At 39.5% G+C, this 15,885-nt stretch overlaps 1 protein-coding gene across 1 annotated transcript; it reads left to right on the plus strand.

Moving 5' to 3' along the window:
• The first annotated feature begins 719 nt into the window (after positions 1-719).
• Positions 720-15,193, plus strand: qser1 (glutamine and serine rich 1). Its single transcript, XM_043264782.1, has 13 exons — positions 720-1,075; positions 3,435-3,535; positions 3,621-3,776; positions 4,275-7,745; positions 7,857-8,113; positions 8,803-8,919; positions 9,025-9,158; positions 10,141-10,361; positions 10,998-11,135; positions 11,209-11,306; positions 12,498-12,644; positions 12,813-12,908; positions 14,127-15,193. Exons 1-13 carry the CDS (start codon positions 990-992, stop codon positions 14,265-14,267), a joined length of 5,163 nt encoding a protein of 1,720 aa, XP_043120717.1. The 5' UTR covers positions 720-989; the 3' UTR covers positions 14,268-15,193.
• Positions 15,194-15,885: the final 692 nt, after the last annotated feature.

The following is a 15,885-nucleotide window of genomic DNA, read 5'->3' on the forward strand; positions in this document are numbered from 1 at the left end:
TTTTAAATTGTAATAATTACTATTTTTCATCAAGTTAATGCAGACTTGCTGAGCATAAGAGACCTTTTTTTAAAAAAAAAAAAAAATTACCACTAGTGTTTATTCGTCAAAAATATGAATGTCAATTGCATAACATTTCTTTTACAGAAAATATAGCACAAGTGTACTCAAAACATAACAAAGCTCTTTAATTTTCAAGTGACAAAACAATGTACTTAACATGCAGTCATGCTTTGTGGAAAATTATGGACCACATCAAACCATGCCTTAAAAAATATATATTGTTTATACCCTACCTTTTGCCGTTTTGTGCACTCTATGTTGATCTAAATGTTGCATTATAAAGTTTTAACTGTTTTGCCAAACCACATTTCTATTAGTAAACCTGCATGAACTTGGCACGCAATGGCCTTAATGTATCTAGTTGTGGCCGCCGTGTTTGTATGTTTTGCTAATGTTGGATGTTCACAGTTCTCTAAATCGCAGAAGAATAGTAAACTTAATATATGGGCCAAATGATAACCTGCATAAGAACGAATGCGAAAGTAGGGGCGATCTATTCATAATAATAATAATAATAATGTAAAGGTGTGTTTTGGTTTAATAAATGTATTAATATTAGTAACATGAAGTCTCCACAGGGATATGTTTGCGTGAAGAGAGAGAGAGAAAGAGACAGAGGAGGGAGAAAAGCAAAAAAAAAAAAAAAAAAAAAAAAGTTTCTCGGAAGTGAATGTTAGGGAGAAAACGCCAAAATGGGGACTTGAGGCAGCGGCGGCGCGTCTGTGTCTCTGTGATACTGTTTGGGGGCCACGAGCAGCGATCCTCACCCTGCGCTCGATCCACAGCGCAAACCATCCGTCGTACCCCCGGGACCAGCGCTCGGATCGCCGCGGGACGCGCGGCGGCTGAGGAATATGTGATTTTCTCACGCTCGGTTGAATGTGTAGCTGCATCGGGGGACGCGCGTCATTCCCGATCCGAGGCGGATGATGGAGAGGAACTACCCGAGCCCCAGCTTCACAGAGCCGGTCGGCGCGGCGGCTCAGAGCGCGGCCTGGGCCTACAAACCCAGGTACGAGGGGCGGGTCGCCTCCCGAAGAAAACTCCGGTGTTTGGGAGGCCTAGCGAAACACGCACGCATACACCCGCGCGGAAAAGCGTCGAGTCGCGCGCAAAGCTGGTTTTAACGGGAGTTGATGCGTTTTTAGTTACGCGGTGTTCGTCGCTGCGTCCGCCGAATCTGCTCAGATCGCCGATCACCTTTAAACCTCAAACGCTCGCGCGTAATTATCCGTTCGGGTGTGTGTTTTTTTTCCCGATGAATCACCCGAAAGTGCGGGATAAGGACCGTGTCAGTTTTGTTGTCTCGTGTATAAACTTGTGCAGCGGTCGGAGTGTGTTTGCGGACGGTGAGGAGGTTTGTAAACAATTGATCGATCAGTGTTGCAGAAGGGCCACGTGTCTGCAACTTTACACAAAGTCTTTTATTTAGTTCTGCCTGTCACCGATTTAACCATAAACGTACACACGCGTGGCACCGGTGCATTATATCTATATGCACGAAAACGACATCAGGTGTGCACTTTTGGAATGATTTATGCGTTATAGCTTATTAAAATTGCGTTTGAGTGCAAAACATGGTAGTCAGACACACTGGTTTTTAAGGCAGTGCATCTTGCCTGATGCTGGACAGGTAAGAAAGTTCTGGCAGACACATTATAGCTGACCCACTTAGGTATTTAGCGACCTTATTTTTGGAAATTCCCATGAAGTGTGTGCTGCATCGAGCCATTCATAATAGGATGTGTTGTATTTTTCATGCTTGGATATTTCTAACACGTCATAACACATGACATGACACATCAGCCAGGAAACTATTAAAAGATAAACATGTAGTGCATTATTGCTATGGTTATAATTATGAGGACTTATTAGCTGTGCCGTAACGCCTTACATATGCATTTGTAATGTGGTTCATTATGTTATATAATCCTGCTTGTGCATTACGTGTTATAAATAAGCACCAGGTGCTTCGGCGGTCAGAACAAGGAACAGTTAGTTTATTACACTGTAATAGCATGCAAATAATTAAATGGGTAGTTCTGTTCACTTACTAGCAAAAATCAAAGTTCCCGTCTTTCAGCTTATGGTTTTGAATGCTTTATAGGCTTTAAATGACAACTTGTAGTGTACCATAAGAATATATATATATATATATATATATATATATATATATATATATATATATATATATATATATATATATATCAGAATATATTACAAGCACAATTAGCTTCCAGTAGGTTGATTATGTTGTTCAGCATTCATAATCAGACTTTGAGCCTTTTTAGTAGTTGCATTTAGGCTGCTGCTTTAAGTTATGTCTTATGTAATTAAGCATAACACTCAATGCATAGGCTGTAGAACATTTATACACAGTACACTTCATAGCATTCATTATTATTAACTATTGGTCATTAGCATACATTATATTGGCTGTTTATTATTACTTAAAAAGCTCATGTTTATGTCTTATTCTGCAAGACCTTATTCTAAATCCATAGTACTCCAGAGTTCTTAAACATAACTAATTTACTGACTATTAACTATGTGATCAGAACAATTTATGTTGCCACTTGAAAGAATTAAAAGAACTGTTTCATGTCTATCCTTGTTTTATTAACAAGTCAAGATTGATTTCGGATTTAGAAAGTAATTTGTATTAAGTAATTAAATGCTTTTTGGAGAGAGTAATGCATGCAGTTATAATTAGTAACTAGTAATTATTGTTTTTAGCGTACCTTACCCAGCACTGATTCCAACAGACTAGAACTAGCTGATGGATATTCAGTCTGTTTGTGTGATGTCCGTACACATCCACACTGAAACCATCAAAACAGCCAGGAAACAAACCCAAATGAATCTCCCCAGCTGTGACATTTACTCACGCAGATGTTTATTTGGCTAAATATATAGTGTGGACTTTCCTCTGTTTAGCAAGCGATGTGGCATTGCTAAAATCATAACAGACAAACTAACCAACTAAAACAGCTTCCATATGTTTTCGCTTATATCGTTGTTTTTTGTAGTTTCGTTTTGTCTCATTAGCTGTAAAGTATAATTATTGCATTTAAAATGTTTATATGTTATGACAGAAAACTTGATATACACATATAACCAATATATGCAACTATTACTAGCTTATTACATACACTATTACTACCAAACTACTCTGCATCACACAGAACATGTGTAATATCTGCTATTATGTCTGAAATTTTTTTGTTATACTAAATAGTTTAGAGTTGCACCTAAAAGTGTATATAAATGTGCCTTTCTTAACTGAAGATAAAAGATCTTTGCTTGAGCTCAGGTTGTGGTTGGATTTTTAAATGTACAAAAATGAAAAAGGTGGCCTTTTTGCTTTATAGTTCTAGTTATGATTCTACACAGTTGGACTCTGAGCTCCTCCAACGGCAGACCTTTGCCTCTTCTCATCAGCCTACGTTTACCACCACCCACCATCCCGCAGGTGAGCAACGCGTTCAGGCTGTAATGAGATATAGTTACTGCTTAAAGTCATTGACGGCCTGTTGTCTATGTTATCCCTCTCTTAGGAGTGTTTGACTCAAATCAGCACAGCACAGCCAGTAGCAACACTACTGAATCATCGGTCATGAACTTCCTCTCCTCTATTGAGTCTAGAATCCTTCAGGCTGGACCTGCTGGCTCTACTCTTCTCCCTTCATTTAGAAGCCCATCCTGGCAAACTGGTAAATATACAGTACATTAGGTCTTTTCAGCTCTAATTGGAGAGTTTCTCAGTTGCCAGTCACTCTTAAAGTGTCATAGATAGTTGGGGTTATGTGAAATAAAGTTGCTGATAGAAGGAAAAATGATTAAATGTTATTTTATTTTATTTCCCCTGCATTTCATTTATCAATCGGCCATCATTTAGTATTTGATTAACCTTTTACACCTTCCCTTAAAAAAATATAAACTTTATAAACTTCCCTCTTTGCATGTGCAATTAATTAGTCCATTGCTGCATTTAGACATAGGCTGTGATTTTGTTGTCGTGTCCATTATAGTTTGCACTCTTTCATTCCCCAATAATAGCCTCATAGCAAAGTTTATCACAATTTGACAAGCCTCTTAATTATCATGGCAGCGGAAAGTGACACGTTAACGCAAAAGGAAACTGTTTTAGAGATAATGTGCTATTTATGTGCCACTTGCAGTATTTTAAATTTATATTTTTTCTTCTGTAGGTGCAAGCTCTTCAACAGAACTTTATCTCACCGGTGCCCTGCATCCTTCAGGAACGTTCACGACGCCTTCTGCGATCTCATCCTACCAGCACCCTAGTGCCTTTCCTACCAGAAGTTTCACCACTACATCAGCACCTGCTGTTCAGGACAGCACTTTCAGCTCTTCGAATGGCCTGCTCTCCCCTAACGATCCTCTGTTGCAGCTCAAATCCTCCCAGTACACTGTGCCAACTGCACTTGCTTTCGGTGGTACGTCTCTAGGGGCTGGCTTGCCACCCCAGTCCTCCACCTACCGCTCAGCACAAGAGTCAGCCCCACACCTCCTCCAGCCTCAGTTCAGCCTGCTGTCCACAGCCTTGGGCAGCTCCCAGCAAGCCCCCCAGCCTTATGGTGGCCCGGTTTTCTCAGGCTCCATTGAACGAGCACTTCAGCGTGAATGTAGTGTGATCAAGCACCATCAGCGGCCTTCTAGCACCCAGCCAGTTCAGGAGCAGCTGGCTAGCGGTGCTCAGCACTCCTTACAGAGTTATCTACATGACGAGAGTGACGTTTCATATCAACAGGACCCTTCCCCGCATACGCCCTTACCCTGTAGTCCTGCGGGCGACCCTTCGCCTCTAAACAGCACCACACAACAGAAGACAGCTTCTCAGGCAGCGCTGCAGCAAACTCAGGCCTACGTTTCTTCTGCCCCCTCCCCTGGGTTTTCCAGCTCATCTGGAGTAAAGGTTAAAGACGGTTCTTCCAAAATAGCTCAACATCCCAGCGAGAACACAGACACTCAAGCCCAGGCAAGCTCTCCAGGCATGCAGCCGCAGAGCTACTCCTCCCCAGCACAGAAACAAAGCTCAGTGATCGCTAGCCAGTCACAGCCGTACACATCCACGCAGCTTCCAGGCCTTGTCTCGCACACTTATATTACATCTCAAAGTCTGTCGAGCAACCTCAGCCAAGCACAAGTCTTCTCCTCTAGCTTGCCTGAGAAGCTTCCTTCCATTTACAAGACTCTCCCATCATTTGCTAGTCAGTCTGAAGCTGAGACATCTGTGAGCCAGTCTCTGATTTATTCCTCGAGTCAGCAGCAGGACTTGCCGCCTGCGGGAAGCAGGGAAGGATATGAGACACAGGTGCAAGCTCTTTGCATGGGAAGTCCTTCTCAAAGCTATTCTTCCAGCCACTCTCAGGGCCTGCCAACCATTAGTTTCTATACCCAGGGGCTGGCATCTGCTAGCATACCTTCGCAGAACTATGTGTCAAGTCAATCCCTAACAACCATCCCTTCCTTCTCACCCAGTCATGCCAGAAATTTATCATCCGCTAACCCAGTACAGGACTATGTCTTAATGCAGTCTCCGCCTGGTAACAAGACAGACAATGCGCTTTTACAGCAGAAGTACTTGTCTTCTGTGCAGTCATCAACCTCCTCTCCTGTCACTCACACCCAAGCCTTACCAAACAGCCAGTCCTCGGTTGAGTTAAAATCGCATCAACAAGATGAACGAATGTTTCTTTCCTCAAAAGAGGGCTCTGAAGAGCTTCCTCTTGAGGATGTGCAGGCTTTACAGAAAGGCTCTATGGTGTCCTCCTCTCAAACCCTTTCAGCCAATGAAGTCGGAGCACAGAACAGCCCAAAAAATGATGTTTATGTAGTTTCAAAAATGGAAGACAGGCACAACACCCAAAGTGTCATTCGTAGTAACTCCCGAACCGACGAGCAGATCCTTACACATTTGGAAAACTCAAAGGAGCTCGCTACCAGTGCCAATACTCCCTCCAACCCCAAGAGTAACCATTTGTTGATGCACTCCACCCATGCACCCTTGAGTGCCGACCAGCTGAAACAGCATGCGCTGCTTCTGAAAGGCTCGAGCTCTCAGCAGCAGAACCTTCAGGGTCAGATTATCAGAGTTCAACCAACAGATCCCAGACACCTGTCTGAGGACCAAACACAGTTCATCCGGGTTCCCAGTGCCCAGGTTCTCCTTGATCCCTCTCACATGATTGTCCTTCAACAGCCCGTGCTCACATCAGGCCAAAATCAGCCCAAGCAGACAATGTACATGCAGTCCGTTCCAGTCCAGTATCTCCAAATGAACAGCGACACAGTTAATTTGACCGTTAATGGGCGTCACAATCAGCAAGTTGTCTCTCACCAAGTGCCCAACTCAACAGAGTCTACTAAACAGGACCCAACGCAAAAAGACAACTTCACCCAGTCAAATCCTCATGATGCAAAGCAGAACTTTACTCTCAGTTCTGTATGCTTTCCTGATTCCATGCTTTTGGCAGATGAGAGGAACATCCTGTCAAATGTCGATGACATCCTTGCTGCTACCGCAGCCGCCTGTGGCGTCACACCACAGGACTTTGTCAAATCCACATCATCTGATGTCGACATGTCATCAGTGTCCAGCCCTGTAGACTCCAAGTGCAATTTTCAGTCAGCTGAGAACAGACTTGATAGTTTCCAATCTCAGCATATGATAATCACTAACTCGCAAGCCATGACTATAATTGGTGCTCAGACGACATACTCCAAAGATGAAACGGAGGGACGTCAAGTGTTTACGCTCTCAAACTCTAATAACCAACCTGAGATAAGAAACGATTCTGCACAGGATATATCTGGCAAGGCAGCAAGCATTCATGAGAAAAATAATGTGTTACCCAAAGGACATTTTGTAAACTCGAGCCATGGCTCTGTTTTGAACGCTAATGGACTTGTTATTAGTAATACAGCCTCCTCTGACTTTCAGTTGTCTGGACAGGAGCACAGTCAATCAGAACATTCGAATACTGAAAACGTATCAAATAACATAAGCCTGCTGAAGGGATTGAAAGGCCTTAAAACCGATTATAGTGCTAGTGAGCATCCTACAGATGGCTTTACAAAAAAGCGACCCAGATCAAAGGGTTCTTCAAAGCAATCTGTTGAAGATGAAAATGGTCAACCCAAATCTCAGAAGAAAAGCACACAAGTTAAGCGTCAGAATTCACGTGCCAGTGAGGCAAGTTCAGCTTCCACCCCAGAGGTCTCGAACGAAAGCTACCAACAGCAGGAGAGAATGCGTCAGAAGTTAAGAGAGGTTGAAGAAAAACAACCAGAGGTTAAAACTGGATTCTTGGGCTCCTTCCTGGACTTTCTTAAATCTGGATCCAGACAAAACCTATCATCTCCACCTATGCGGTCACCCAATCGCACTAGAAAGCCTTCTGCCTCCAAGAGGCCTCCTAATCCATTACTTATTCCTTTTAAACCTCCCGCTCCTTCAACTCCATTGATATCTCCAGACGCTCATAGTGTCATTTCTACGAAACGACTTGAAGAAGAGTTCCAGAGGAACCTCGAAACACTGCCGTCATTTTCCTCTGATGAAGATGATTCAGTGGGGAAAAACCAAGATCTTCAAAAGAGCATCACCTCCGCACTGTCATCTTTAGACGAGCCCTCAGACAAAAAGCAGAAGTTAGGTATGAAAGCTCCCTTCATGTACACATTTTCCTTTTGTAAATAAATTCACAGAAAGTTTGCTATTATGATAACCCTAGTTCATCCTCTCCTGTTTCAACATAAACCTTCAGGTGACAATATAAAGCAACTTCAGACCTCCAGCACACAGCCTACTGATGCCAAGCCACAAGAACAACGGCTGGCTATACAAAAGATGTCTGCGGAGGAGTTACTCAAGGATGTACCTCCAGACAAGCTAGCTGCTCAACTGAACTCAGTTGCTATCGAGGGCCTGCTGGACGACGAGCTGTCAGATAGTGGAGGGGAGGGCATGTACCGGGAACGTGACGAGTTTGTCGTTAGGAATGAGGATATTGAAAGGCTGGAGGTATGCTGGGACTTTTATTAGCCTGTTGAAGTCATCGCACAATCAACCCTTAAAGGAATACTTTATAGGATGGATAGTGGCCATTATTTTGAAGCTCCATAAATCGAATATATCTTTCATCAAACTAACCTATATGCCTCTGGAGGGTTAACACATCTCTTCTGAAGCAGATTGAAGGGTTTTAGCAACAAAAATATTTCTGTTTTTAAACTAATCAAACTCAAATCACTGATTTTTGGCAACGGCTATTTGACTTGATGTATGAAATAAGCGGCATTTGTTCTTATAGTAAAATCATCCGACTTTTTTTTTAACTTGTTGTTTAAACCTTCTTTTTTATTAGCATATAAAAAGCACATATTAATTCCTTGCTCTGCATAACCATATTTTAAATGCAGCAAATTAGGTTTTTGTTGAGGAAACATTGTAGTTAATAGTTATTAAGTAGTACAGTTGGTCTCCAAAGTGTGACCCATGTGTCATATTATGTAGCTAAATTGTGAATGGCGTTTCATGTTGGCACTAAATTGTGAAAATTACATCATATGACGTTTTATTTGTGGTTGAGCAATTATTGATGTTTTCACCCACCTCTTGTCAATTATAAGAGACATAAGGCAGACTGTCTGTTTGTTTAATCAAACCCTTTGTCTCTTTAAACCTTTGATGTGTGTTGTTTTTGGGTGTAGATCACATTGAAGGCAGGGGTTGAACCACCAGCCATCTGGAAAGTTCAGAAAGCCCTGCTTCAGAAGTTCGTGCCGGAGCTCAGGGACGGGAAACGAGTGTTTTTTGCCACCAACAGTGTGAGTGCCCATACAAAACATGAATTAAAGTTGCATCATAGTGTGTTTACGATGGATATCTCAAAATGCCATGAACAACAGCCAGTGTCTTATCCTTTTTTATAGTATTTGGGGTACTTTGGGGATGCTAAGTCGATGTACAGAAGAGTGCATGTCAAGTTTCTTGACACTGTCAACAAGCGGGAGTATGTTCGAGTCTGCAGCAGGAAACCACGATGCAAGCCCATGCATTCAATGAGGTACAGGCCTTATGTGTCTTACTCTATTAGTGTCAATTCAGCTAATGAAGAAAATACTTCCTCATTTCCTCATTTGTGGGCTGTACGTGTAAGTGCTGCATGTACTTGCGGTAAAATCTCATTACCAAGACGGCTAAAAAAATCACGTTGAAATAAAAACATATCTTACATTCAATAGTTTTTTGCCCCTGTAATGTATAATAAAAACTTCATTACTGGATCTGTAAAAAAAAAAGTCAGACGTCTCTCTTGCAGTTTTTTTCCAGTCATTTAGTCATTTACTTAAATTCCTCCCCTGCAAGAAAACATTCATCTGCCTCCATTTTTGAAGGCCACGCCCACTGTGCATATTTATTATGCGTATATAAATAAAAATGCTTCCATGTATTTAAGAAAAATATGTCATGTATATATATTACATGTAATATATAAATCTGCAAATATTTTCCAAATATATATACTCTATGCGCGTGTGTTTATATATACACATAATAAATATACACAGTACACATATATGATATAATATGCGATTAATCATTTGACTGCTGTTTCAATATATCAAAAATCTGTTGTGTTTGTCAACATTAGTTAAAGTCACAATATGAAAGAAGAGATCAGTCGCCACTTCTGTTTCATTGACATCTGTCGTGTATGTACGACTCCTATCAGTTATCAACATATAACTGAACCACATACAACTGAGCGTGCTATTCTAAAATGTCAAGCCGAGCCACAGGCTTCTATTGTGCAATCCCACTCAGCCAAATATTTTTCCATGGATCATCAATCTCCTGCCCAGTGTGTTTGAAATCTTCAACATCAGACTGATCCCACACATTACTCCGTTCCAGCCAGCTTGCACGAAATCCACAGTATTTCACTTTCCATCAGAACCGCTCCCTTGTTGACTACGCTATCGATAATCTCCGCATTGTACTCCATAAATAACATTCGTTTATTTATTTGTTGTTTTTTTTCCCAGAGGCTCTCAGGCTAAAGCTCTTCTGGCCCAGCGGTTCACCGCGGCGACTGTGTCGGACTCCCCCACGCAGAAAACAACACAACAGAGAGCTCTATCGAAACCCAGACCCAAGCAGCCGAAAGCCAAGGCTGAACCGCCGCCTAAGAAGAGAAAGAAATGGAAAGAAGAGTTCACGTCATCTCCCTCCGACTCCTCACCGGAGGCTGTGAGCGAGGACGACGGTGAGACATGTGATAGCAGAGGAAGTGTGACCTTATTGTGTTCAAATGTCCATCAGCGTACTTCAGTGATGGGGAAAAGCCATCCAGTAGGGTCATTCTGATTTGAAGGACGTCAGCAAGAACGCGGCACAAATATGTTCAATGACATGTTTGGCGAAGAGTAATCTAAAATGTCAATTAATATCATTAAATAAAATTATATAATATGTCTAGTTAACGTTATAGCATGCGTATTATGTACCAAGTTTCATACAAATTTTATGAAATGCATAGACGGTTCTACTATTCCCGAAAAAAAACCATGCATTTAATTCTAGCAATGAACCAATTTTTCAAATTGGAAAATTATTTATACATAAATTATTAATACTATAATTAATATTAAATTATTTTTAATATTTCAGGTTGCAGTGGCTAATATTTTCTTGTTCCATATTATCTAAAACTATTAAAACATTTTATTGATTAAAATAAAGTGTATATATATATATATATATATATATATATATATATATATATATATATATATATATATATATGTATATTTTTTTTTATTTTTTTTTATATAGATAAAAAGGTAGTTGAAGCACTGGTCTAAACTCATCCTTTGCCCAATCCCATGTATCCCCATCTTAGAGTTTACACCTCCGGTTCCGTTCGCCTCACGTTTCTTGAACACCAGAACGATGAAGGAGACCTTCAAGAGCTTCGTGGAGCTGCTGATCAGCATAGCCCTGGACTCCGATGTCATGCACGCGCTAGAGCGAGAGAACGGTGAGAAATCGGGGATCGAACCGTCTGATTTTTAATAAGTAGCGCGTGGCTGACCTGTGTGTCCTGCATTCAGACGAGCTGCTGCTGCCTCACATGAAGAGGGTGGAAGGAATGATCACAGACAACAGACGGAGGCTGCTGCCCAAACTGCGCATGGGTCAGATCTTCAAAGTGAGTCATGAGTCACCGGTTTCCATTTTGCCGTCAGTGCATCGTAGGAGAATTTCACTTTCAAGATCTCACCAGTGGATCCTCTGCAGCGAATGAGAGTCCAAACAGCTGATAAAAACATCAGAACAAGTTATACACAACACTCCAATCCATCAATCAACATCTTGTGAATAGAAAATCCATCAAGATGTTTTAACTTAAAACTATTGCTTTTGCCTCGATCCATAATACTACTTTCTCTAAATCAGGATATAAATATGCACAGAGCAAGCAAAAGAGTTTAAAACCATTGGCCTGTATTTTGATGTGAGAGACAACAAGGGGTTGACTTTTTCACTCGAGGGAGTGTTATTATGGATTTATGGACATTTTTTTCAGAAGCAACAGTTTAAAATTAAAATGCCTTAATGATGGATTTGTCTTTTACAAACACACAGCTTTTCGCTTCACAAATTGTTAACTGATAGACCGGACTGGATTATTGAGCTGTTGTTCGGACTCTCGTTCTGGCGGCACCCATTCACTTCAGAGGATCTATTGGTGAAGAAGTGGTGCAATGAGAAATGTCTCAAACAAACAAACTCATATTCATGAGAGTGAAGATATTTTCAGCATTTTTAGCTAAATTCTTACTTTAAAACCTACCAGCTGACTAGTAATTGGTTTTGAAAATATGTACTCCTAATAGGAATAATTACATTATTTAGTTAGTTAGATGACATTATCGTTCTCTAATACAGCTGGTGAAAGAAAGCCCTGCTCTTCACATGAACACGCATTTTGTTAAAAATACATTCGATGCACAAATATATACAGATGCATCTAAAAAAGTTGAATATTGTGAAAAAAAATTTTTTGTAACTTTTCAAAGGTGATATTTTCACACACACACACACACACACACACACATATATATATATATTAGATTTATTACATGTAAAGTAAAACTTTTTAATCCAGTATATTCAAAATATTCAAAATATTAGTATACTTCCTAAAATCAAATCAAAAAAAGTATTTGCAAAGCAGAAAAGTTCAAGTTTTCAAAGTACTGTATGTTCATTTCTGCACTCGAAACTTAGTTGGCAAAAGTTTTAGATGCACCTGTATATAGACATTTTTGTAGGAGTTTATGATTATGAGCTTAGGATTGATTTCAGGATTTGTTAATCATGCATGTTATCCCGTCAGAATGCGTTAGACAGCTTTCCTGAGCTGTCGTTGGTGACAGAGCTGAAAACCGACTGCGAGACTCCTGTTTTTAAAGTGAGGTTAAGTGGGAGGGCTTACAACAGGAAGACCATGAAGCCCTCCAAATCTCCCAGCAAACTTCCCCTGGTGAGTCCTGCAGGTCCAGCAGTAAAAGTCACTTTTGCATAATACCAAATATCCTGATATCAGCTAGTGAAGTCCTTTGGCCACTAGGAGGTATACCACACTGTCTTATAGGTCCCTGTAGATGTGCAGCTGAAGTCTTTGTTGTTCTTTTTTTTCCCGCTCTGTCAGGAATACACGGTGGATCAGCAGAAAACAAAGTGGTTTTCCCTGTATCACTCTCTACAACACTATAAGTACCACACATACCTGATGTGTATGGAGGAGGTGAGCCAATAACCTGCTTGTTCGTGAGAGTTCGTGGATGGATAACTAATCTGCTAGTCCTCGCTGACAAGCTTTGGGAATCTGTGAAAGGATCTTGTTTTGACTAGCAGCGCTCGTATCAGTATCAGCTTTGACGTGTCTCGTTTTATCCTCTGCGGTAAAATATTTCTCTTCGAGCTGTTTGCTTAATCGAAAGAAGACCTAAGCGTTTGTTTAGTGCAGGGTTTCCCAAACGTTCTGTCCGCTGAACGCCTTAATTACTTGAAGGGAAATAATGAATTGAAGCACTACATTTTAAACGCTTAATTGATTTCTTAATTTCTTATTATGTATTTTTATAAACACATATATATATATATATATATATATATATATATATATATATATATATATATATATATATATATATAAAGGGTTTAACCGTAAAAACAAGTGTAATACAGCTTTAAATTGTTGTTTTCTGTTAAAAAATTTATATCAGATTTGTTTTTCTGATCCAATAAATATCCCCACTAAAATGTCATTCAGTGTAACAATCATCATAAGTCATATTCACAACAGAAATCAATTTTTGACACGTTAAAAGATGAATTACTTTCACCCCGAATAGGTTTTTTCAGTTTGCCACTATGTAAGGTTTTGCCCATTTGTCAGTAAAATATTTTTACTAATTTAAAACACAATAAAATGTAATACGCTTCCTTATCCTTTTGGATATTTTAACAAGCACGTTGTTTGAATTTTGACAAAAATACAGTTAAACCGAACGACAATGTGACATAATTTCAACCAGAATTTGACATTTTGTTCCCCAGGAACGTATTTGAAACCTTAAAAGTAGTCGCGTCACTTACATTTAATGCTTTCTCTGCACATGAAGTCCCTTTTGTGAATTTCTTGACATCTTGGACCCTGTGTGTGAATAAAGCAAACCAAACCATAAACTCAAAATATATACATACTGATCTTATTTAATTAGCTTTTGAAAATATTAGTATTTAGCACTTTCTGTTCCATTTTGATTGTCCTGCTCTATTTATATTTGTAATTTTGCATGCGATTTAATAAATGAATCGCTTATCATCGACTCACATTCCCTCACATGTAGCTACGGTGCTCATATGGGAGATTCGGGTTTGAATCCAGTTGCTCTTTAGAAAATGTAACAATGTTGCTGTATCGCTTTCTTCAGTGTCTTTCTCTCTCCTCTCCCATCAGATTGGGCTGTTGAAGTCTCGAGGTGAAGATCTGGGGCAGGAGGAGACGGTTCAGACTTGCATGGGCAACGGGGCCTGGGTGGAGGGCCTGTTCGATCGCTTCGGGGAGCTTCTGACACAGGTGCAGCAGGCCTGCCTTTGAACAGAAGCCTAGATTATGCTGATAGACAAGCATATATGGGAGCGAGCGTTCGTAAAACCCAACGAACCCGCTTTAAAGCACTGTTGAGGACAGACATCAGCACGAAGAGACTGTGAGGTTTTTAACAAATGGACATATATAGACCAAACGGCTGCTTTTTTTTCTGTCATCCGCGGAGGCAGCGGACTGCGGTTTTTACATGGAAACCCGCTTTAGCTGTAGTTGAGTGTCGTCTGTACCGAATCGAGGTCCTTATCGAAAAGGACGTGTTATGCGATACGTATGTCTTGCTGAGAACCGGTTTAAAGGAATAATATCAGTCTGTAATTACGGTTTGGAGGGCTAGGTGATTCTAAAAAAATGAAATTATACATAGATATATATGTAGATCATCCATTTTTACATCCGAATGCCAAAATTTATATATGATAAAAATGTACATTTTGTATAGAGAGCTTGTCTCATGACGTAATATAGAACACTTACCCGATGTGCTTTGGAAACTCCGTTTTAGTTCAAACAGAGTTGGTGCAATTCTAATACCGCTTTTGTGATATTTTGTTGTAATAAAAAAAGCCTTTACTTAAAATATTTTTTCTGAGGTAAAAATCTCTTTATACTCTCGTCTCTTTTTCCTCGAAACATTTATTTTATCTCACAGATAGATGTATTTTTCACGGAAGGAAATATTGCGGTCATTCGTCGTACGTTCGTAGACGGCCTACGCGTTTATATGTCATATGCACATTGTATGCAACACATAGGAAGCTCTTTATTTGGTGACTTTGCGAGTTTGCCACCGATTCGAACGAATACTGCGCCGACAGCATTGGATTAGTTTTTTCTGGCTTTTCAGGTGTAGCTGTGGTACACACTACAGTGTTTTTTTGCTGACATGTGAAAATAAATTTCCTATTAAATGAGAAGTTGAGTGAGTATTTTATTTATGAATAATCATCATTTGATGACTGAAAACCGGTGGAAACCCGTTTGCGCCACTGATTAAAAAAAAAAAGGTTATTGCGACTTTTTATCTCAGGCTCCCTTTTTTTTTTCCTCAGAATTACGTAAACTCACAATTGTAAGTTAAGTCAGAATTACGGGAAATAGAGATGCAATTACGAGAAAAATTCAGAATTGTAACTTTTAATTGTGAGTTATAAAGTCAGAATTAGGATATATATATATATATATATATATATATATATATATATATATATATATATATATATATATATATATATATATATATATATATATATATATATATATATATATACAGTATATATATATATATATATATATATATACAGTATATATATCTCTTTATATCTGAGCAGGGCTGCGACGTTACTTTAAAAAATGTTAAAATGGACAACAAATAGATTAATTTATTATTATAAAACATTGTACACTAACCTACACTATTTTTATGTTTCTGTGGGGCACTGCGAGAGACACCTATGAAATTCTATATTATCATAAATGTTATCAACTAACACCTTGGCAATAAAATCGTCACAATAATATTTATTTAGCGTTATAATATTATTTTGTGTATATTTAACCGTTATAAGATGACAGACGTTGACTGATAACAATGACTGCATGTCATGTC

This window comes from Puntigrus tetrazona, chromosome 18 (assembly GCF_018831695.1).
Source record: "Puntigrus tetrazona isolate hp1 chromosome 18, ASM1883169v1, whole genome shotgun sequence".
NCBI classification, from domain to species: Eukaryota; Metazoa; Chordata; class Actinopteri; order Cypriniformes; family Cyprinidae; genus Puntigrus; species Puntigrus tetrazona.